This window comes from Cygnus olor, chromosome Z, assembly GCF_009769625.2.
Source record: "Cygnus olor isolate bCygOlo1 chromosome Z, bCygOlo1.pri.v2, whole genome shotgun sequence".
Lineage (NCBI taxonomy): Eukaryota > Metazoa > Chordata > Aves > Anseriformes > Anatidae > Cygnus > Cygnus olor.
This window is the reverse complement of record NC_049198.1, coordinates 43581748-43606164: the sequence shown is the minus strand read 5'-3', so window position 1 is coordinate 43606164 and position 24417 is coordinate 43581748. Positions and strand designations below refer to the sequence as shown.

General features: G+C 38.0%; 1 protein-coding gene across 13 annotated transcripts in view; it reads right to left on the bottom strand.

The window, feature by feature from the left end:
* LOC121061632 (aminopeptidase O (putative)) overlaps positions 1–23465 on the bottom strand; it is a 202702-nt gene extending 179237 nt beyond the window's left edge. For all 13 annotated transcript variants that reach the window (XR_005815187.1, XR_005815188.1, XM_040540767.1 and 10 more), the window contains exons 1-3: positions 23400–23465; positions 8329–9288; positions 1241–1407 (exon numbers count right to left, since the gene is read on the bottom strand). Coding sequence is in view for 11 of the 13 variants with exons in the window: in XM_040540767.1 (XP_040396701.1) it covers positions 1241–1407; positions 8329–9134 (973 nt within the window). In the remaining 2 variants the exon portion in view is untranslated. The remainder of the gene's footprint in view (positions 1–1240; positions 1408–8328; positions 9289–23399) is intronic.
* Positions 23466–24417: the final 952 nt, after the last annotated feature.

The window sequence follows — 24417 nt, the reverse complement described above, 5'->3', positions numbered from 1 at the left end:
GATTTTCCCTAAATAAAATATAATTCTGAATAAAGCTTAGACAAATGTCAAGATTTACTTCCACTTTGAGGCAGATGCCATGCTGAATATCTATTGGCATTGCCCTCTAAAAATCAGTGTACATAACCACTGGCTGGATGTTAGACTCATCCCACAGAATGCTCCCATTTAATTTACCTCCATTTCTGTGTGTCAGAACTAAGCTCTCTTCTCCTGTCCATGGTCTGACCACAGAGCTGGGCTTTCTGCACTGGTGAATGTTGATTACGATCAGCAGCAGTGCTGTTTGCATACCAGTTACTACATGCGCTGGGGGAAAGTCAGTGAAAGTAAAGAAGAAACTATGACCTATCTCCTGGGGCTAGCATTGGACCAGCTGTACTTAAATGAGGCCTAACTAAGGAAAGGTGATTCTAACTACTAACATTATTAAGATGCATGACAATCCTAACTTTTCACTTAACACCAAAGAGTACTGCTTCCATAAATCAGGCTACATATTTAAAGGCGTGACAACAGAACAACTGACACAAGAAAATACTGACCGTATTTCCCAAAGAGTCTCAAAACTAATGGGAGTGAGACACGCTTTTTGTTACGTGTATCGCTACCATAAAAACTTCCTTCTCTGTGCAGACAGAGATTTAAAGAATGAAGTACAACCAATACAGAAGAAAAATGCTTGCTTGCTTGCACATATGGTATGATCTTCCAATGAGAGAAGGGAAAAAAAAAGGAGGGAGGGGAGGGGAGGGGAGGGGAGGACCAGATGTCACGTACATGTGAACCGACCAGATATCAGGTACGTATGGACTGATATTCTTAATTCATTCAATATTTTTCAGAAAACAGACATGACACAATGACAGATCCTAATCATTGCCACACTGCGCTACAATTGGACTGAAAAACTAAAACATAAAGTTTAATTAATTACTAAGGCTTGAAGTGGTCAAGAGCCTGATATGGTACTTTACCTGCCAAATGTTCAACTACAGAGAGATTGAAACAGTCAATTTACAACAACTGAAACCTAGGTCTGGAAAACGTAAAAGAATCCTTGAATTTTTACTAATTCTTACTGAGATCTTGCACAGGTAACTTCCACAGAATGACATGGAGATTACAGACAGAAATGCTTCGTGTGTTTTCACATCCTTTCAAAAATCATGCATTCACTAAACTGTATCTCTAATTACGAAACAACTGCAAATACTTTGCTGTAGAAAATATATTTCACCTTCTTGAAGCTGGACTGGTTCTGCTGAGTTTTCACCACTCATTAAAACAACAAAGCTTGCAGCTGTTCGGACTGATGCTTGCCATGTTGACAAGGCAATGGGTGGTTCTTGGCAAGGGAAAAGGGCTCTGTTGTTTATTGGCGATCCCATCGTATAAACGCATGGCCTAAATGGAAGGAATAGAGATTGAAGTTAGAGTTTCAATAAGAAAGACTGAATTAGGTTTTCTGTCAAAAATGAAACACTGTTTTACTGCTTTTACATTTAACCTTCTCAGCTATGTAGATTTCAAAACAGTATGACACGAACCAACCGAAGTATCATCTAAGCAGTTTAAGAGAGGATGAAGAAAAGCAAAATTACTACAATAATTTTTGCACATACAACAAAAGAATAAATATTTCCCTCTTCGACATGAGGAAATGTTTTCCAGCCTCATACAATAGCTCTACACAGAAACTGCAAGACCAAGGAATTTTCCTGAGTATCTTCTAAAGATGCCATTATAGTCTTCACCAGCAGCTGTGACACATTGTTGTGATCACACTAGGGCTTTTACTACCGTTAATCCCATCTCTCTGTACAACTTGGTGGCTTATGCAAACTTAGAGCAATAGATCTAGCACTAAGCCTCATGCAGTCACAGCCTCAATAAATCTTGACATTTTTGCATTTCTTCTTGTAATTAAGGAAATGCATGCTAGGTCACCTGCCTTGCAGGGTTCCAACCACAGCACGTATAATGAAAAAGATGTATTTCTTCCCTATCAGCCTCAGCTTCTTTCAATCTTTCCACACAGTGATCTTCATTGTGGTATTGATCTTCCTGCAGTTTCTCCAGCCCTCTCATGGGCACCCTCTTCATCTGTTGCCCCTTTGCTGTCTCAACAATATCTCTATTTCGCAATGGCTAAGATCTGAGTATCTTCTTTACTTCTCCCCAGATAATTCCTCCATTCAAATAATTCCTTCCCTAAAGCCAAGTCTCAACCACACAGAAGGAAAGAATATGAAAATACTACTGTACAGCTTTTTTTGCTCTTCTCTTTATAAGTGTTACCTGTGCTATTGTATCCAGAGTTGTCCATGGTACAACCAAGTTCCAATAGCTTAATTAACACATGCCAACTCAGTTGCTTCAAGTTTCTGTATGTGTGCTCTTAACCCACAGCAAACACAACATATTTAAAGGCAGTGTACACTGATGTGTTTTACTTTAGATTTGTAACAGGCATACTGTCTATCTCACAACTGTGAGACCAAGAGCAAGTGAGTCAGTTACTATGATTTCAACCTGAAGAAATTACAGAGGAAAATGTTACAACTTGGAAAACGGGCTGGCAGAACAACACTGTGCTCAAATGCTAGCAGAGGTTAAAACTCACAGTACAGAGAAGGGGATGAGACATTTTGGGCTGTAAACAAGCATACATGTAATATATCACACTGTAAAAAAAAAATAGAATGATCAGAAGTCTCATATTAATATTCTAAGCTTCCAAGCCTCACACAGATAAGAGCGTATCAGTTATCAGAATTCAGAAGAATACTCAATAAAGCTCCATGTGTTAATTTTTAAATCTACATTATTTCAGTGTTGGGAGACTGGGATCCCAGAGTCAAATACAACACAAGCAACACAGAACAGATGTTGTTTATACTAAGATTACCTCATTCTCAGAGAGTACTTTTAACCTGCAGATCATAGTGTTTTACAAATCCTGTCAACAGAGTTTTAAAGGTGGGAAAAAGGAAATGAGTGAATGGTCACTTAGTGCCAGTGTTCAAGCTGGACCTACAAACTTAATTTCAAGCCTCTTAGTCCAACAGTTTTTGCATTGTACTAGAAATCTTATCTTTATAAGAAATATAATAACATATTACATAAAAAACCTTTTTCCTTAAATATTTTAGGGCTGAAAGAGACACACAGGTAGGTCACAAGCCCCTACAATTATGGCCCATGGAGAAACTGAGTTAGAATGGTGGAGAAAGATTGGTCAAATACCTGATTTGTTTTCAAAACTGTCTCCTTTCCACTTCTCACCCATGGAAAATATTATTTTTGTCCAGAGATACTTATTATCTTCATTACTTCAAATGAAAATTTATTCAAAATGTCAAAGTCTGCTAAGAAAACAGCAATGAAACATACAAAAGCATTCTGAATTTTGTGAGGAAACTATCAGAACAGTGATTACATCAGCTGCTAATTAGACATTCATATATTCATGGCTAGAGCGCCTGGAGATTTGCTGATTGATAGTATGCCATCAACTGGGATGTCAGCTAACATTGAACAGTCTGCTGTTTTGCTTTAGAGAGGAAGTTTTATAAGATGAACTGATGATTATGGAGAATTATCTTTTCTTCCTTCATTGGAATTTTTAATCTATTTTCTTCTCACCCTAAAACATACCTCCACAGATTTTATTGTTTCTGCTGAAGAATCTTGTTTTACTTTGCTTATTTTTTATACTTCATTTACAGTAATAATTTAACAACACTGGTAACAGCAAAGTGTTACTTTAGGATGCCCATTGCAGCTGGCAGTTTTCTCTGTTCTAGGATAGGCAGCAAAATTCCAGCAAAAAGAGGATCAGAAAGAAAATTCTTATCCTGATATAGATTTCTTTCCATCTGATACTGAAGAAAAAATTACTTGCTAGCCAAGGTACATCAAAGAATATCAGTGACGAATAACCAGTTTCAGATTGTTTCCGTCAATAGAGACAAAATTTGCTTTTTTCTGATTTACCGTTACCACTACTAGCAAGAAACTTCACAGTTCCTCTTTTTTTTTTTTTTTCCTGCTCTATTCTCTCCACCTTTCTTCTTTTAGTTTTTGTGGTCTGGAAATATTCAAATCATGTACTTGGGTAACATGTTGTTATGCCAACCATAATCTTTGCCACTACTGGTTGGAAGAGATAAGGAAATCAAATACAGCACAAATAAGCTAAGCAGAGAACTCAGGCTGTTTGTCTGATTTCCTGTTACAATGGAAAGACTAGCATCCACGAAACAAAGCAGGTCACAGGTCACTCATCCGGCCAACTTTATGACTAGTAATTCCCAGTGACTGACAATCCAGACTACTGGAGAAATCAAGCAGTAGTTGTGATATTCTTTGGTTCTGCCCCATGATGAGACCTGGGGCTCTGTGTTGTGCAGTAATCTCCCAGAGGCAAGGATTCTGAGGAAAAATTGATTCATTCAACTCTAACTCATCAGTATTCTGTATATTGCCATAACATAACATAACCAGTTCAAACCAGCTCTTGGCAGATCTCCCTTTCCCATGTAGGAATATGTGTTTAATACCAAATTAAGCTACTACAAGCTAGTAATAATACCAATACTCTGTTCTCTGAACAGGAATCCTCAAGTCTTCTCTGAGGCACAGTAAAACACCTCAACCACATTCCAAGGCTCAGCCATCTCAACACGCTTTGGTTATTGTCTGTTTGAAGCTTTCTCAAGGAAACTGTCCCGCTCAGCAAACCTGTCCTCTTGCTGTATTTGGAGAAAGGGACACCCATTTCTTCAAATGTTGTCTCCATGTAAGGTGGCAGCCTCTAGCAACTGCAAGGCTACTCCCTGTAAAACCACTGCTGCTTGCAGCTGTTTCTTATTCTAAATTACACGATGTCATTTCCATGAAGCAGCAGGGCTTCCTGCCACCTAAGTCATACCAACTTATCTCTTTACACAGTTGCAAGTTGCCAGTGATTGCCATCAGACTCCAACAGAGCAAGCATTCTTGTTTTCATTTTTCTGTTGAACAAAACACCAGTCAATAACTATCCATGCCTTTTACAAACTGTTCTCCAATTTAAAAGTAGCAAATATGATTATGAGAGGAGTGATTCTACTGACGTTTCCAGCAATCTCTGTTATTGTGATTCTGCTTTTCCAACAGCTGGATGGCTACATTTCTAAACCAATCTTTCAGTGCAAATTTCTTGGACCTGTGCCAACTAACTTGTGGTCCACATCAGATGCATCAAATGTGCTTCTTCTAGACATACTTTGCACAATCTCCTGTTGAAAAGTTGTATCTTTTGGTGCAGCAATCAATAGAAAGCAAGGATGACACGGTTAATATAGGGGAGATTTTTCCCTTCAAAGTTGCTATGCATATTTTTAGACAGTTTTTATTTAATCCTTACTGTATTCAACATAATACGTAAGAACGCCAGATTGACTACAGTACCAAAGAACAGTATCAAATTAAATGCTTTACCTCATGATCATCGATAAGAATCCTTATTTGCTAAAATATTACTGTAGGATTCTGTCTCCAGCATGGCAGCACTACTGATGCAACACTGCCACATACTCCTAAGTGTTAGGCAAACCTGTTGAAGCACTTTGATGGGCCGACACCGAGTTTCTCCTTCCCAGTAATTAAATGTTTTATGCACACTGCAAGGACATATACCCCCTGCAAGGATATTAGTATAGTGCCAAAAGTAGGTTTTTATTTTAAAACATTTCTATATTTAATAAATATAAAAGTGAGAATACTTCAAACACAAGTATAATTTTGTTAAAATTGCAACACTACCTTCTTAGTTTGAAACCCTGATGCTGCATTATGCTAATAAACAATTGAAAAGCTTTGAAGCAGAACTGTTTTCTCTTTTTTTTTCATGGTATGTTACAAAGACTATACCAAACATTTCTTTTGTTCCTGTTTTAATAATAATGTTATTGACCATTATTAAAAGTTACCTGCCAATTTTAAGAACTGATACAGTGCCTATAATTTCAACTTTTGGAGAGACAAGAATCTCTATATATGTATGCATCTACATGTGCTTACCCATGTTATTCACTATTTCTCTGTTTTGTCCTTTTATTAGTACTTCTGCATAAAGGCACGGAAAAGTTTTTTATTACAAAAAACTTGTCCAAGGGCTAAATAGCACCTCCGCTCTTGATCATCAAAATATGTTTTAGTATCAAAGAACAAATAGGGAAATGCTGAAATTCTGTGTGTTCAGCTCCTGCCTTTACTGAAAACAGAAGTGTACCCTGATGGGTTTACATCAGCTTTGCATACGATATGCCTAAAAACACCTCACAAAGCTTGGTCATAACAGATTATTTTGTGAATTATAATTCAAACATAGTTTAAAATAAATAAAATGCAAGTCTTCATAAAATAGTTAGCGCATAGGGTAAATTTCAAAACACTTGTACTAGTGCTAAATTAGAGGAAATGTATTGAAGTGGCCACACAATGCTTGTGCTTTGTTATCCACTTTACTTTCTTTGAGGTTAGAACCACAGATTATAGACTCCTTTGGGAAATGATCTGACATTTACCTAAAAAAGCACTACACACATACTTTGAAACAATTTATAGAATTCCCCTATGAGAATAAAATGTAGTAGTACTTCTCCCATATATTGTAAATGGGTTTTATTTTAGAAATGAAAAGAAAAATATGACCACATTTTGTAGAATGAGGTTTACCACTATATTTATGTGTTCATCATGTATGGAATTTGATTTTAGAAAATGCAACAAGAAGAATTCTAATGACTGTGACATAAGAACTTATTTTCTGATAGGTATTAATTTCTCAAATACTCTACAAAAGGCAGAAAATAAACAGCTTGAGACTATCCAACAGCAACTGTCAGACTTCCTGACCTATGCCAAGCCATCTTTTCCTGCTTCATTATTGATTCATAAAATATTGTCTGTTTGTGTAAAACCAGCATGAAGTATCTCTAAAGAAAGCATAACACTTTGCAGTGAAAGGAAAAAGAAGTCAAAACTAAAAGACTTAGTGATTTAGATGGTTAAAAAAGACCTTGAAATAATAAAAGTATTTTCATGAGGCAATACACAGAAGATTTCTACGCCAGCTAAGCGTTGCTAACATTAGTCTCAAAGACTTTAATAAAGACCAGGGAGACACTGACACACTGTGTGATTACAGGCAATTGCCTTCCATTTGCATGCTTTAGTCAAAATTCAGATTTTTCATAACTAAAGATACTATATAGAGTTAAACTTCCTACACCAATACCATAAATAACTTCATGGGGAGTGAGGAGAGGAGGGGAAGGGGAATAGGTAATGAACGTGACTGACAAACTCCTGGGCTTGACGCTGATCATGGTTTACCAGTAGAATTACCTAAATACCAGACGTACAGTTTAAAGGCTTCATTTTCTTCCCTAGCATGGCCGTCAGTGAGAATACTCTTAATTTACATTAGCATAACTGAAATGAAAGGTAAGCATACATCTCTACTTTCGGAGTGAAAAGCAAGTATTCAAGTAGACACAATTTCTTCTTCACCTTCCAACTTTGCTCCTGGTTTCTAGGTATCATAGACTAAAGAAATAACAGACATTAAAATCCACCTTTGAACATTACAGTAAAGCAATATTAACAATTGTGTAAGTCAAGAGTAGATAGTACTTTCCCTCCTGTAAAGATCTTATCTTGAAGATTTCTGTATAGCACTGTGCACATTCATAAAAGCCAGATTTAGAAAAAAAAATCCTCTTACACTTCGTTTGCTATCATCAATGTATTTCACATAATAGATGAAGGAGATTTTAAAAGTTGATTACGAGAGACTAAACAGGAAAAGACTGCATCTCTAAACTTATTACAATATTGACAAAAGACTAGTTGTAAAGCAATTCTATTAAATATTATGTATATTGATCTTTATGCTGTATGATCACTTGTTTAAGCCAGGAAGGAAAGAGAACGCAAAGTATACGAATGAAAATAACCTGTCATGTATATCTTCTCTTTCCCTAAGTGATAATTCCCTATTCCCTGCACACACTTATTCCAATACAACAACAATCATTTACTCCCACTCATTATGAGAAAACACAATCATTTAGACAGGCTTGAGCTCTGCAAGTGCTTGAGCACGGTTTATCTGTTCTCCTGTAGGACAGCAATAGGGTTCAAAACAAGGACAAAACAGATACAATGGAAGAGAACACTCATCATCTTCACAGAGCTGCTCAGCATTACACAACTGCATTCTTGCATCTAGGTTTAAAATTAATGTGTGCAAAGCCTTTCAGCTAAGTCACGTACCTGCCGCTCTGGTCTGTAGTCCACGTAACAGATCTTCCCTCCGGTTTAGTTTTGTACCGTATTCTAATTGCGTGAGGAAAGTCTGTTGGAGTCTGAATTCCTGATTTCCTTATCTCCAAGCTCCAAGTGCCAGTAGTAAACAGAAGCTCTCCACAGCCAGGTGCCTGGCTGCAGCAAGTGTAATAGTATAGCTGTTCCTTACAGCGATCCGAAGGTAAAGTCACAAGTTCATGTACAATCTGATTCCTAAGATTTGCCAGCTCCTTTGAAACATCAGTTAGTTTGGCAGACCTTGTGAATTTTTCAATGCCTGACACAGCAGCAACATCTACCTCCTCAACCTTTAGCACAGACAAATCACAGCAGTCCAACACCAGCAGAAAATCCTCGTTCCCATGATTCTCTATGTCACAGCAGTTCTTTGAACTAGAAATCCCAGAAGCCTGTTCCTCGTTGCTATGGTTACCATTTTTATCAGAAGTATCTTCTTCACCTTTACCACAGACAGCAAAATCATTATATTCCGTTTTAGATGAACAGACACTTGCATTTGACACAGGGACGTGGCCTTGTTCCGATGCCCTAATTTTGCAGGTTTCATCAAACTGTGACTGGCAGCCTTCTTCACCGGTACTGCTGGCTCTCCTGCACCTGCTCCCAGTCTCCAAGAACAGAACTATGAAGCCTTCAATAACTTGACTTTTAAAATCTACGTCCAAGTCCAATACATAGTGCTTTACAAGCATGTGGCTAGTGTTGGCCATTAAGGGCAGGTCATCCTTCATGGGGTCTAGCTGCGTCTCCATGTTCCAGTCTACCGGGCAGTTTTACAAAACCTTGGCCAGTTCTTACTTATGATGCCTCCACAAAGAGCAAGGATACTCAGACTTCCTGTATCAAAAACATTTTGATTAATATTACTTTGTAGAAATTAATTGCAGTTCATCCACTCCTCTCATTCTGCAAAGGAAAACAAAAACATATCAGATAATTATTTCACAACTGTTTCTGAAAGAAGCGTTTTGAAAAATTATTTAAAATTCAGTTGTTTTTATTAAAAATAGTTCCACGGAATGAGACCAAGCTAGCTGCTTCAGAATTTGCCATCAAGAAGGCTTTATTTTTCAGAGAAGATCCCAAGTTAATGTATTTCTAGTCAGCTTTTATAAACTGACACAAACTTTAATAAAGTCCTTCTGTCGACTCTCTTCACCCCCAAAAATACTTTAGAAAAAATACATTATTATGCAACATCTAACTTTATTTATTACTGCATTGTTTGTTTTTAAGATTTTTGTATTTATTTCAAGTGCCTTAGCTGAAAAGATAGTGATCATTTTTCAACTGTGATTCTACACAACAAATATGCGCCTAAATCCCTTCATACGTTTTAAATTTTGAAAGTAATAACCTAATATATACAAGGCAAGAGTTTGGATTAATAAACTATCCACATTACAACCACTCTTGTATCAGCAGTTCTAGTAAATTAAAAGAAAACAAGCCCATTTACTGTGAGGGCATTCTAAGCATTCCTTTGAGATTGTTCATGAAGATTTTTCGAATTTATAGTTAAATTCTTAAGATATATGATTACATCTTAATAGCTGAAAACCCATTAACACTTGCATGCATTAACATTAGCATCTCACAGAAAAGAAAAGGTCTTTTCACTGAAAAATATGCAAAAACCTACAAAAGCAAGAAAATATTAAAATGCGTCAACTTTTTTTGCAACAACAGGCAAAAGTTCATCATAGAAGTTTAACTGTCATACATTCTGTTTTGCTATGGCCACTGAGCTAAAATTACACACTTTTATCTCACTTCAGTACTTTTTTGACTACTTTCTAGAGCAGAATTAGGCATCAGAGAAAGGAAGAAGCAATTTCATGTTAAGACTCGCAGTTCTCTCTCTGCCAAATTAGTGACACTTTGATGATATACAGCCAAGTCTAGTTTTAAGTGTCTTCAGTGAACAGATATCAGCTTGTGTCATTTTAGTTTCACAGTATCGTCATAGACTACAGTGTCCAAAATCTTTTCTTTTTTTTTTTTTGTGGAGTTCTCATAGTAAGCACAGAGGAGAACCTAGACTCCCTCAAGACTTGCTAATTCTTTTGTAAGAATCCAGGGCATGCTGTCAAGCTAGCATCAGTAATTGAAAGATTCAGTACAAGAAACCACCTAACTGTTCCCTGAACTAGCTTCACTGTCCTGGTTTCAGCTGGGATAGAGTTAATTGTCCCCCTAGTAGCTGGTATGGTGCCTCGTTTTGGATTTGGGATGAGAATAATGTTGATAACACACTGATGTTTCAATTGTTGCAGGGCAGTGCCTACACTAAGCCAAGGACTTCTCAGCTCCCCATACCGCCCTGCCAGTGAGGAGGCTGGGGGTGCAGCAGGAGCTGGGAGGGGGACGAACCAGGACGGCTGACCCAGACTGGCCAAAGGGATGTTCCATACCATATGGCATTGTGCTGAGCAATTCATATGGGGGGGCTGGCTGGGGTGGGGGAACCGCTGCTCAGTCAGCGGGTGGTGAGCGACTGCATTGTGCATTACTTGTTTTGTACATATTATTATTATTTCTCTTTCTTTTTTATTAAACTGTCTTTATCTCAACCCGCACGCTTTTACTCCCTCCCGCCACCCCCACCCCCCGATTCTCTCCCCATCACACTGGGGGGTGAGGGGGTGTGAGCGAATGGCTGTGTGGTGCTGAGCTGCCTGCTGGGTTAAACCACAAGGCTTCACACAAAGCACACAAAACACAGCAAACATCTTCCTTCTTTGACTGCTTTCCACCACTCAGAAACAGCTCTAACAGGGATGTCTTTGAAGACAAGCAGAGAAAAATCTTTTTTTTTTTTTTTTCTTCACTTTTATATCATTCCTCCTGCAAATATCCCAGTAAATTCAGAATATTTGAAGATGACCTGATAAAGACACTCATGGCATTTTTGGAACTACCTCCAGTAGATAATTCTCTATTCAAGAGATCTCCCAAACTTAATCATCTTCTTGTTAACCTTAACAGTTTACTATTTCTAGTGCTTCAAACTTCACATATTTGCAAGAAATCACATTGCATCTTGCACTGATGTGTAAGTCTGAGTATGCTTCTAGAATTCAACCTTTGTCAGGATCGAAAAACAGATTCATGAGCTCCTGCAGAGTCTTATTAGCTTTGCAAAGATGACTTATCTCTGCAGATAACTGTGTGGATGTTTATCTGTTTTGTCAGCCTGACTTAAAATGAGCAAATATATAAACAAAAACATAGAATGGTGAAGCATTAAGTACCCTGAAATGTACGTAACCTAACATTGTAACAGCAATTGCTTTCTACTTAAAGAAGTCTGGAGAATGGGGGAAAAATATCAGTTGAAAAAAAAAAAAAAGCACTTAGGAAGACTAGTAAGAAAAGCTGTGACAAGTTTCAGTAAACCACAGCTTTCCGAACAAGAAACATCTATAAATAGTACATGGCCATTAAAACCATTTCCTACCTTAAAACCTAATTGGAAAAACTGGCAGAGCAATCAAAGGTTCTAAATGCTGTGATGTGAGGAATACATCTATGATGTCTGTGCCTGACACAAGGGATCAAACTTGATGTTATCTGGATGTTTTATGATTACCAAAACCCTGTGACTCTGACAGGTTAACTAAGCCCTGGTGGTAAATCAGCGAAATAAAGTTACTTTACAGAAAAAAACATACTGAACTGGCATTCAAGAACCTCTGTTTTGCACAAATACTTAGATTTTTTCATTTGAAAAACAGGTGTAATATTGATACTTCCTATAAAACGTAAGTACTATACTAACAACAAATTTCTGTGCTGTACTCATAACAGATGTTTATATCCCTGTTTTTCTGTTTTCCATCTGGAAAGTGTGATCAACTTCTTACCTCAAAAGTATCAAGATAATTACATTAACTTGCATTAAATTCACAGGCCCGTGATAGGAAGTACCTCTGAACACCTTAAAATAAATAGTAGATGTGCAGTTCACTGCCTACAAAAAAACATTTAGTTTGTATTTAGAGGACAGCCAGATTTATTTAAAATTAATTAACAGGGTAGATTAAAAGGTGCCAAATAGGAGCATACAGGTGAACCAACAGGAGCATACAGGTGAATCCAAATAATAATAATAAATTGAAGCATGACAAAAGTAATTAGATCTATAAATACAAATCCTCTTTAAAACTGTTAATACAAAAACATGAAATCCATGAGATTTGATAGACAATTGAAAACAAAGGCTGGCCGTTCTAATGATGCTAAAAGACCTGCAGAGAGGACATTCATTTTCTACAATTGAAAGTTTCAGATCAGCATTTCTTTGTTTCTTGGAGATGATACACCTGACCATGTTTATGAACAGAGCAAGGGCAACACACTTGTAGATAAGTAACAAGTGCTACTGGGTATATTTCACATGGAATTTTAATTCAAATGTAACACTGTCTATTTAATCTTGTCTATTTCTCGAATCATCTTAACTTTAGACATCCCAGCTTTCAAAAATTGCACATAGACTTTCTATTTCCAAGCACTAGTAAGCAAATTTAAAGGGCTATTCTCATGTGTCTTGGCTTCTGAATCTCTGAAGAATTATTTCCTTAAATATTTTTTAAGGAGTCTACAGCTCATTGGAACCGTGTAACAAAGAAGCTGATCTAGAACTTCTGCTCTAGAAGCTTTAGGGACTTACTCAATTAGCTATATTTTTTCACTGCATGTTGATAATTTCATATTGATACTGAATTAGCAAAAAGTGCTGTCTTCTGTGCAAAATGCACTTCTGTTAAGAATGATAATTTTACTCCTCCAATAAAGCTTCGTATTGGAAATTGCAACCCACTAAGTAAGCTGGTGTCTCACGTAATTTGAGATGGTCCTATTTAGAGCTCTCTTGACCAGGAAAGAAACTTAAGTTATGCACTGTGTTTTAAAACAAGGTAACACTGTGTGTGCTTAATTTAAACATTAATTTTACAATAATTCCACCAATTTTAGCTTTTTAAAGGTAGGCGTGGCATTATGAAGGTACAGAGAACCACACTAATCAACTGTAGAATTTCTAAAGATACAGATTTCAGATGGCATAATCTGCAGCAACAGATGTAAAATGACATTAAAAAGAATGCTGACAAAGTTGAAGGAAGTATATGACTATGACCTTGTTTGACAGTCTCGGCACACACACCCTTAGTGTGAATTTCTGGCTACATGATGCCAATGGAAGTGATGCCTATACTCTGCAGTGTACCTGTATCTAGCTGAGCTGAATATATTTGCTCGTAACTTCATCATTTGTATTTTCAACATCTAATTGTAAACACATACTGAATTCAGAAGAGGGAAAAAAATGTACAGAAGCAACCTGATTTTTAAAAACTGTCATTTCTATACTATCTTGTCTATGCCTGGAGCTTCCAGAGAGTTACTGCTCATCAAATAATACACCAAAAGTATCCACTGTTAACAGAATATAAATTGTAAACACAATTACTTCCTTTCTCTGTTCTCTAGTGTTTCATAGCCATACACAACAGCATCTGTTTTAAGCAGTTTTGTAGTTCTGTATAGTCGTACAGATTAAGAAATATCAGAAGCATACTACAAAGTAAATTAAAACAAACAAAAACAAACAAACAACATCAACAAGAACAAAACTATTTCCAAAAATTTCATTTTAAAAAGTTGGCTTGAAACTGGTTTTGGCCATATCTGTAGAATTTCAATTTGAGTATCTTACACATACCTACTTTTATAATACAAGTAAGTATCCAAAAGTAAATTCTCAAAAGCAGTGAAAGAACCTTGAAGTCCACTCTTGGGATTCTAAGTAAGCATCAGAGATACTGCACATACTGTTACTGTAAAGAAATTGTCCTGTAACATCCGGGCACTGGACAGTTCTTAGCTTAGTGAGGAGCTCATCCACAAAAGGATTGCTTTTGTGGGTGGGTTGCACAGTTCACCACCCTTCCGCCAGCAGCAATTGTCCACACAGAGCATTCCAAAAAGCATTCCACATTTAACACAAACTGAAAAGAAGCTGCTATTAGTGTAATTGCTCTGCTCATTTATTATTTAAGACCTCTGCTCACTTTTTTATCTGCACTATATACTAGCATTCTCTGGAGGCAGAAACTCTGCATCTGTTATTGCCATATTTTTCCTTATCACTCTGGTAATGAAAAACTCTTCTAGAAGTTCAAAACCTCACTGGGAAAATGTGTGTGGGAACTACCGAGGTAAAGCCTCTTGCTGAGAAGTACATACTAATTCCTCAGTGAGGCCAATTAATGGAACCATGCACTTTCTTCTACTGCAAAACAGCAGAAGCCTAACTCTCGGCAACAGTACAAAATTGTATAAAAGAGCATAATGAGCCAAAATTGATAAAAACATTTCTTAACACCATAACCAAGTTAAGATTTTGGAAGAAAAAAAGTCACTAAAACATATGATTATTTCAAACTCCATATAGCACAATCATTCTGTAAAGAAACAGACATGTACAACACTGTATTATGGTAACGAGGAATTTCCTACATCCCTGCTAGTTTCTTCAATTGCTTACACCTCTGAACATTAAAACTTCAATAAAATTAAAACTCCAATAAACTGGAAATGTCAGAGGATATAAACATGCATCTCAGGCTTTAAAAAAAAAAAAAAAAAGAAGAAGAAAAAAAACCAAACTCTTTTTGAGGAATAGTTTAATCATTTGATCAGAAGCTACCACAATGTATTTGCAAAGCAGTATGTGGTTAGCATATTCATATTACCAAAGAATTCCCTACTTCTTGGACAAGCAAATAAGCATTCAAAAATGTTCTTTGAAATCTATTTTTAAAGAAAAATAGGGGCTTAAGGCATAGTTCTGTATATGGAAACATTTAGCTGTTCCCAATAAGGCTAGATATTAGCCAAATACTCCTGCTACATCACCCTCTGGGGGTCCACAATAATTCCGAGGCAAGGGAGTTGGCTTTTGCCAACTCCCTTTTGTGTTTGACCGAGTTAACTATGCACACCTGCCTAGCTTGCCTTGTTCAAAATATTTACAGCGTTCATAACATGACTGATACCTTGCACCGCTCTAAGTATACACCTAATACTCATTACAAGCAAGAACTTTCAATACATGCAGGGAGCTATCTAAAATGTACCCCGTACATGTGAAGCACGATTTTAGCAGGTTACCCTTCATCCACATCAAAATGTATTTTCAGCAGACAACTGTGTTCTACTTCTATCACATTTGGCCTTTCCTACCCACTGTCATCCAAACTCTAGATTTATTAAAAATGTTCTCCAATTGTATCTTTTACTCTTGTTTGCTCCGTGTTTTTTTGATTTTGCTTTGGTATATCTTTTTTGTGTCCCTGTTAATGCATATATATTTCACATATCTGATAGATTAAATACATTGCCAGGAAGAGTCCTCATTGGAAGAATCTAGCTCTTTCCATTGAGATAAGACAGATGCATATGAAATATTTCTCTATGCTGTTTTTAAATATTTCTGCAGAAGGGAATTGTTCAGTTTTGCTAGTTAGCTTGATCAGTTTTTCGTAACATTTAATCAGATCTTCTTTCCTGCAAACAATTTTTTGTCCTTCAAGCTTTACTAGGGTCGTGTTTCCTGGATAAAGAAGTATACTGTGGAAGCACTCATTTGCTTCTCACCTTCTAACTCCCACTTGCACTGCGAGGTCACTCTTCCACTCTCCACACATGCTCCCAATCACTCAATACACCAGTTCAGAATAGTCAGATTATTAACAGGAAGTTGAGTTCATGCTCTCAGTCAAATAGTTAATTTTGCCTGTAATAAATTCAGACCATTTGCATAACTGGTCATTCAACAGATCCACAGAGGTAGTGGAGCCCCAGCAGGAAAGACAATAAATACTTTTATTGCTAGAAGTGGTGCTTCTCTCTAACTAAAGTCTCTGAGTCTCAGTGTTCATTCCATACTAAAGCTGGAACAATTTTCCTTCAAAAAGGCCTAGCAGAGGGCCACTAACATGGCTATGGGGCTGAAACGTACCAATGTAGGAGAAGAGGCTGATGCCACAAAGTTTGCTTGGCCTTGGGATGACACAGTTTATAGAATCAGTGGGTTTGGGGTTGGAAAGGACCTTAAAGATCACCGCATTCCAACCCTCTGCCATGGGCAGGGACACCTCCCACCAGACCAAGTTGCTCAAAGCCCCATCCAGCCTGGCCTTGAGCACTTCCAGGGATGGGGCATGTTAGGGAAGATTACCTGGGACTATGGGAGCTTTTGTATTTATAGGGATAAGAGGCACTGGGCACCAGCTGGAGCACAGGAGGTTCCTCTGGATCATCAGGAGGCACGTCCTTACTGTGCAGGTGACGGAGCGCAGGCACAGGCTGCCCAGATCAGCAGTGCAGTCTCCTCCTTGGAGATCTGCAAAAGCCGCCTGGACGTGGCCCTGGGCAGCCTGCTCCGGGTGGCCCTGCTTGGGCAGGGGGTTGGGCCAGGTGGGCTCAACCATTCTGCAATCCTGTGAAAACCTTTTGTACATAAAACACTTCAGTAAGAAAGAAACGATGGTAGGGTGCTTTTTATTTTTCTTTACTCCAACTTAGACAACGATGCTAACCTTCAGTCAAAGAAATTCATAATATTCACTGAACTAAGCCCAAAGGCTTACCATTTCAAGGTAAGACTAGTTTTCTGACATGTATGTTAAAATATTAATACAAAACATTTGTAAAAAAAATATAAATAGCACCACATTCATTTTAGGTGTATTTTTTTTTTCCCTGTAGGGATTAATTAACCCTAACCAAAAATTTTTTTTCCTGTTTATGTTCTAGAGAACTCAGCATACCCTCGTGTCTCTGGGTAACGTTACCACACTATGCATTAAACCAGTTGGGTACACATGCAATAAGGTCCTCTCTTCAAAATTAAATGACAAGTGATTACTAAATACAAAGAACTTCCACTCCTTTTGAACTAATCTTGCCACTTCAGACTCACATCCAAACAAAACTGACAGAAGATAAGTTTTGCTAACAAAATGTATTTCCCAGGTCCAAAAAAAAAAAGAAAAGGCAAAAATTAATATAGCTGTGATACAGTTGTGCTTTTTTAATCCTATTTTATTTACACCTATTTTATTAACAAAAATTAAATGATAAAAGAATGCATTTTTTGAAAGCATACAGCATTTGCAATACAGAAAAACTGTATAAGGCTGCCCAGAATTTAGAACAATACAGGAGAAATATTTTCAGGCACATATATGATAGTTACCTGAGCTGGAAAGATTATTTAAATGTTTCATTTGGGCCCAAAGCCACTTTACACAAGAACGTAAACTGACATGAGATGAACTGATCCATTGGCTTCAACCGGTCTGCCAATTTTATGAAATTAAAATGCATGGATAAATGGCTATGTTCCAGACAAGATGAATATTCCATAAGGCTGTGCTTGGCTTATCAAATACTGGATCTGAAACATCTTAGGAAAATGTCTCAATTTTTTCCAAGAAGAAGACAGGAATGAACTGTCTGGTCCAAAGAGAGAGCCTTTTCAGAATCAAGAAAAAAAGCAAAAGATCAAGGCAATTAATGACTATACACCCTACTTCTGTAGCAATGAATTAGAAGATGACAAAGGAATCACATAAAAGCAAAACAGAGGTCAAACAAAGTGGGGAAAAAAAAAGACAAGCAAAAATTGATAAAAGAATACATTTCAGCAAAACAGGAGGGTAAACAGCATGTATTATCAGATAAATATATATATTTTTTAATTTCTTAAAAGGGCCACCGTAAAAACCTCTAACTGAACAAGACAAAACAATATACATATATATAAGGAGAGAGAGCTCCAAATTTATTTAAGTGCTAGTCATCTATAATGTTTGAATCAGTACTGCTATTTCAACAATATTTTAAAAAACATACTGATATTATAGTTGAAGTTTAATATCTACACATGGACTTCCCTTCCTCCTTGGTCCAACATGACAACATCAGCCACATGAGGTATGTGTGCACTCACCTAAGCAAAAAGATGTATTGGCAGGTACCAGAGATAGGTGAGAATAAAGTAAGAAAAAAAAAAAGAAAAAAAAAAAAACTTGTACAACAGTCAAACATGCTCTAAACTCTATGCTCCCCTCTTCATTTGAACTGTGGTGTCTTCGATAGATATGTAACGATTTAGAGAGTTTAACAAAATAGGCAGTAAATAATTATTTAATTCACCATTTGATTTCAGTGGAGACCAAATGAGTCTTCTATTTTTTCTGTAACCAAGTCTTCCCAAAGATGCACAAAAATCATAGTACAATTATTCAGGCAATATGTTTTCAACTGCAAGTACTAAAATACAGCTTATCGAAATTCCAAGCAGAATCAGTATGAGCTGCAATGTTATGCAAATTTGAAAGTCAAGACTAGGTATACATAAACAGCATTCTCCCCTGCTTTTTTTTTTTCTGATTAACTCAATACAGATTCTGATGAAGCGTAACAATCTTGATTGCCCAACAGTGTATGATCATGGAACTCATTTTGGCTAACATTTGTCGTTCAACATTCTCCTCACTTCCATGGGGCGAAGGAGTAGGAGTCTGAAAGATACAAAGAGAAATGGAGCTTTTGTTTTTTTCAGAAAAAGAACTGACTATGCTAACAACACAGAGATGGGAAAGTCTTGCCTATATATTCATACACCATGTATTTTTCACACACTGATACAATGCATGTTTTGTTGTTACTAGAATGGTTTAAATACTTCTAAAATGTTTTGCAGGCAATCAAAAGCATTTGTATGCATTCTGCTATACCAACATCAAAGCATGCAGGTACCATTCATTTTATTTTTCAATGATCTTTGTAGGTCCCTTCCATCTGAACTATCCCATTACATTTTGTGACCCAGCTATGTAATACACTCTTGCAACGGAACTCTACATGAGTGTGTTATAACCTAACACTCCACAGGCTGAATTCATTCTGCATTTCCTTTCATTTTTCTTCAGCAAGTTAAGAGAATAAATTCTAATCATGGTGTTCATGTACTACAAGCAGCACACTTTTTCGACTGCTGAAGCAATATCCTTGCTGTATCTTTCAGAATTTCTCTATGCATTTCCAAGCTTCACTTTTCCATGCAAATAGCAGACCTTTTACTGCTCTTTCTGAAGATGCTGGTCTGAGCTGGGATTCACTGAATCTGACATGACGAATTTCTCACTACTTTATACATATATCCAGATCCTGGCATGATACAGAAGGCACTAGAGCCATGCTGATATGTTGGGCTTTTTGAGACACTTCTTTTATACAGCACTGTCTTCTGTAATATTTTATTTATATTCTGTATATAATATGAATATCTAGCTTTTTTTTTTTTTTTTTTAAAGTAATGCACTCTAGAAGGGCAGGTTCACTAGCTGAATTCTAAGCATCAAAACAAATCAGGAACTATACTGCTACTATAAAATACTGATGATCATTTCATAAACACCGTGTTATTTCATATTTCTATGCACTGAGACATATAACACATTACTAGCACATTTTAAAAATATACCTCACAGTCAATGCGTCATCCTTACTGAACGTACTTCCTAAGTCATGAAAAAAATATATAAGGCAAGCTAATAGATTGGTTATGTTTTAATATTTTAAAAGGTTGATGTTTGCAAAAGAAAGAACAACAACAATAGCAGATGGTGGCCAACATGAATACAGTCACTCTTGGTCACCTGTGCATAACAGAGTTGCATAAAACACACAAAGAATGGCAAACAGGGAAGAAGAGATTCTTCACGGAATGGTACTTGTATAATATTGCCTTTCCATCTATTACAGAAAGCATCAGCTTGAGTTAGACTCATAAGCCTATGAAAGCAAACCTGAGAAAAGAAAAAAACAAACAAAAATCATGGTTGTAAAGTAGACAAGATCAGAAAATAAACTTCCTAAAAATATCAAAATATCTACAGCAGAAAATGTGTGTGGCAAGAAACACAGAGAAGAAAGAAAAAGGAAAAAGAAAAGAAAAACCCAAAGAGGGAAAAAAAAGGTAAAAGGAGAAAGAAGAAGAAAAAAAATGTAGAGGAAAAAAGAAAAAGGGAAAAGAAAACCTTGAAAAAATTGACAGAGAATGTACGTGTTCATTAGAGATGACCCCACAATACTGTGGTACAAGCCAGAAGCACACCATGCAGAATGCACTCCCTCCTGCTCCCTCTCCGGCATGGACTGACATTGATTTGCACTCTGTCCACCAGACCCGGCAGTAGCGGGCTGTCTCACATTGTTAACACACCAAAAGAGAAGTGCACAAGGCGATTTCCTAAGTCTTCATAGCAAAGCATATGACTATGCCAAATGCGTACTCTCTTTTGTGAACGTGTGTGAGATGCTTCTTATTTCAGAGCACAACTGTAGCTGTTTCCTTTCATGCATTTCTAAAATCTGAGAGAACAGAAATTAATCAAGGAAAGGTTTGTATGAGAGAAGATCAAGAGAAGTAATCTCTAAAAAAAACCATGGAGTTACAACTCTGTCCTTGGTGTCTGCCAACCACTGGAAAATATCCAACTTAAAGCCGTTCATAAAATTCCAATTGGTTAATGTCTTAAAAAAAAAAAAAAAAGTATCTTTAATTGGGCAAAATCAGCTGCACAAAGTTGTTTGTACACAAATGCCAACACAAATAGTAGACATTGATCCCCAAGACAGAGGCCATTTCTACCCTAGGCTTTCTGTTTTTTAGTGCAGTACATAAACTCATTCCCTGACATGACAGCCAATTACAACAATTAAATAGAAATGTGTAAAAACTGAGATGCCTAGAAAGCTAAGGGCTGTCAGACAAACCCTACCAACTTACGCTAAGTCTGTCTGAAGAGACTTCTCCCAGCAGCCGGTTCCACCAGAATCACCTCCTCCGAACAACAGTCAACAGAGACAAGCACCCCCACGGCCAGTCACTCCAGCCCATAGCCTGGCACACGTAGGATAACGGGTAACTTAAGCTAATATTCTGGGCAGCAAACAGGGATCTCTGAGCACAGACAACTTGTTTGTATTATGTATTCGTTATATTCTTTAAAAGATGAAAAAGTACTTCACCACCCCAGACTTTCTCTACATGCCACTGGCCAGTATCCAAGAGCTATATATTTATATAAAACAACTCCACATAAAATACACTGCAAAACAAAGCCATGTTTGGGTTCCCTTCACTTTCAATTAAGCACGATGTGCTTCATCCATACATAAAAGCTAACTCAATTGCTTTCAAATGCAGGTGTTATAATTATAACCTACAATTATCTCCACTTAGCATTTAAAGAAATTAAAAAATTAAAAAAAAAAGTCTTTGGATAAACAATCTCTTTAATAATTATGTTTATAACTATTTCTCTTTTAAACTGCCTTCTTCCAAATACAGTTTTATACATTTTTCATATAATGTAAGACTTAAAGATCTTACCAAGAAGTCAGTTCTGAACACCAGCATCAACAGTAATTTTACGCTCTAAATGTCAAATAATATTTAATCATAATTCTCAGTAATTTTGAACTTATTTTTGTTCCAAGCACTTAACACAACTAAGCCTTTTTAAGGCAGGCAAGTGCAATTCCACAGGTGAAAGCAAGACTGAAACAAACTAACAGAAGCCTTTGCTACTGTTTAAAGGACCGTCAATGAACCTATACAAAAGGAGCTTGTAGATTTCACTGTGTGTCACAAGAAAACCGGCAGGGGTTCAAATGGGGCTTTAAAGTGAAAATTTAATTCAATTAATAACATCTCTTGCCAGAGCAATTGATGCCCTTCCAGTAGCCTCCTTTCCAGCCTGCGAACTCCAGCAGTAACGAGCGTAACGAAGGACCTTCTTCACCTACCACAAGTTAGCAGCTGTGGAAGTTGCTTCCTATGAGCTGAAGTTACAAGAAAATAACTCCTCCCTTCCTTCAGCTCAAATAGGAGGTGAAACCCCCAAAAAAGTCAAGGTTCCCTTCCTCCCCAAAAATACCGACTCCCACAAAAAAACACATAATTAATCGAAGCTTGTGAAAGAAGCAGAGCTTATTTATGGTAAATGTGCTATAAAGAACATCCTGAAATTCCCCATGAACTCTGATCCTTCATCCATTTGTGGTTCCATGAACTACAATAGTAACCAAATACCTAAATCGTTAACCGAAGCCCAAATACACGCAGCTAAACTTTTTACAAGTACCTACCCCTAAATCTGCAAGTTTATAGAAAACCCATTGGTGCAACGGTAAAGTTCTCAATTTTTAATTTCACAAAATCATTTCAACGGCAGCCCTGAGCAACGTGCTGTACCTGAGCTGGGGCACCAGTCCTGATCATGTTTAGAGGTCCCTTTCAGCCTCAGCGGCTCTGTGGAGATGCTGAAGAGCACTACAGAGGTGCACAATTACACCGGGTGTTTTTTCCGTTCTGTAGACAGAAGGAGGGGGATCTGATTTTCACAGAACGGTGCACGTGGGTGACAGGATATGCCTGTATGGGATGTGACTAAATGGAATCTCTGTTGATACGACTGTTTTTAACACACCACAGCTGCCGCTTGTAACCACCACCTCCAAGGTGAAAGAACTATTTTCTTACGGGTGGACAAATCAGCCTTCCCTTTCCCGTGCCGACACCGGCAACCCCTCAGCTTCACCCTGCGCAAAGTACCTAGCGTGACACTAGGCGGGCCAAACTTCCAGCCGCCCCTGGCTACGACACGAGCGTTATCCGGATGCTTCCGACTGCCACAAGAGGCCCACGACCACAACAGCTTGTTAATCACCCCGGACAGCTTTAACCTATGTGCGGGCACAGTTCCTTCAGGACGTTATGCTTCGGACCAGAGTCCTACAAGAGGGGCTCGGGCTCGGGCTCGGGCTCGGGCTCGGGCTCGGGCTCGGGCTCGGGGGTGGGGGTGGGGGGGGTGCGGGCGGCACTAACGGCCACTAACGGCCGCTACCGGCACTAACGGCCGCCGTTTTACCTGCCACGCTCGCGCCGACACCCCGCCGCCCCGGCCGCGGCGCCGTCCGATGACATCACGCGCCCCGCCCCTAGCGACGCGGCCCCGCCCCCTAGCAACCACGCCCCGCCCCTGAGAACACCCCCCACCCCCCCCCGCCCCTAACAGGAGGGTTATATATACCTCGGCAAGGTCTACACATAAAAGTATTTATTTTCCCATCCCGTATTTAGTGAGATATTTCATTCCAGCATTTAGTTTGGCAGTGAATGGTTTAAGCTCTTGGAGAAATTCACTGCTGATTAACTGCTGGCACGATCACCCTGCTTCTCTGTCAGAGCACGCCGCGTGCTGGAGCCATCAGCTGGCTCATGAAGAAGCCAAGGATGCTTCCAGCAGGCAAATTATTATGACAATACTATCAGCAGAAGGAATAGCCGCTGAAAATTCTCTCAGGAAAAGGAACAGCCACTAAAAATATCCAGTAGTTACAAGCACCGAGTCATCTTGACAGTCTGGGAAGGGTAGGCAGGCCGCTGCCTCTTAAAACCAAGACCATGGAATATCTATCTTTGAAATACGTATTTCAGCTTTGCAATGTTTAGTTTTGTGAGTCTTACCACTTAATATGATCTCAGACTGCAGGTGCCAAAGCTCCTCAGTGACGCTAGCATAGGGGAGGAGGGAATGGAAATGCCTCCCTAGCTTGTCTGGTGTCAGACGAATAATTTAATATTCATTAGAATAGGAACTTAAACCTGACTTTGCAATGCAAGTGCCATAACCACAGCTTTGCACAGTCAGTTTCTCCTCCTCTTTAGCTCTGTGAACATTTAATTATTTATGCAAAGTGGAAAAACACTAACAGGGGAAAATGTGAGAGTCTCTCCCAGAACGCCCCATTGCATTTTCTAGTGCATTTTCTAGGGAGGTTGGAGACCTGGAGTCAGATCCTTGCTAATCAGGAAAATTTGCAAACAGATTTCCCTCTCCACATTATCCTTGGATTCTAGGGAAATAAATGTAAAGATCATTTTTT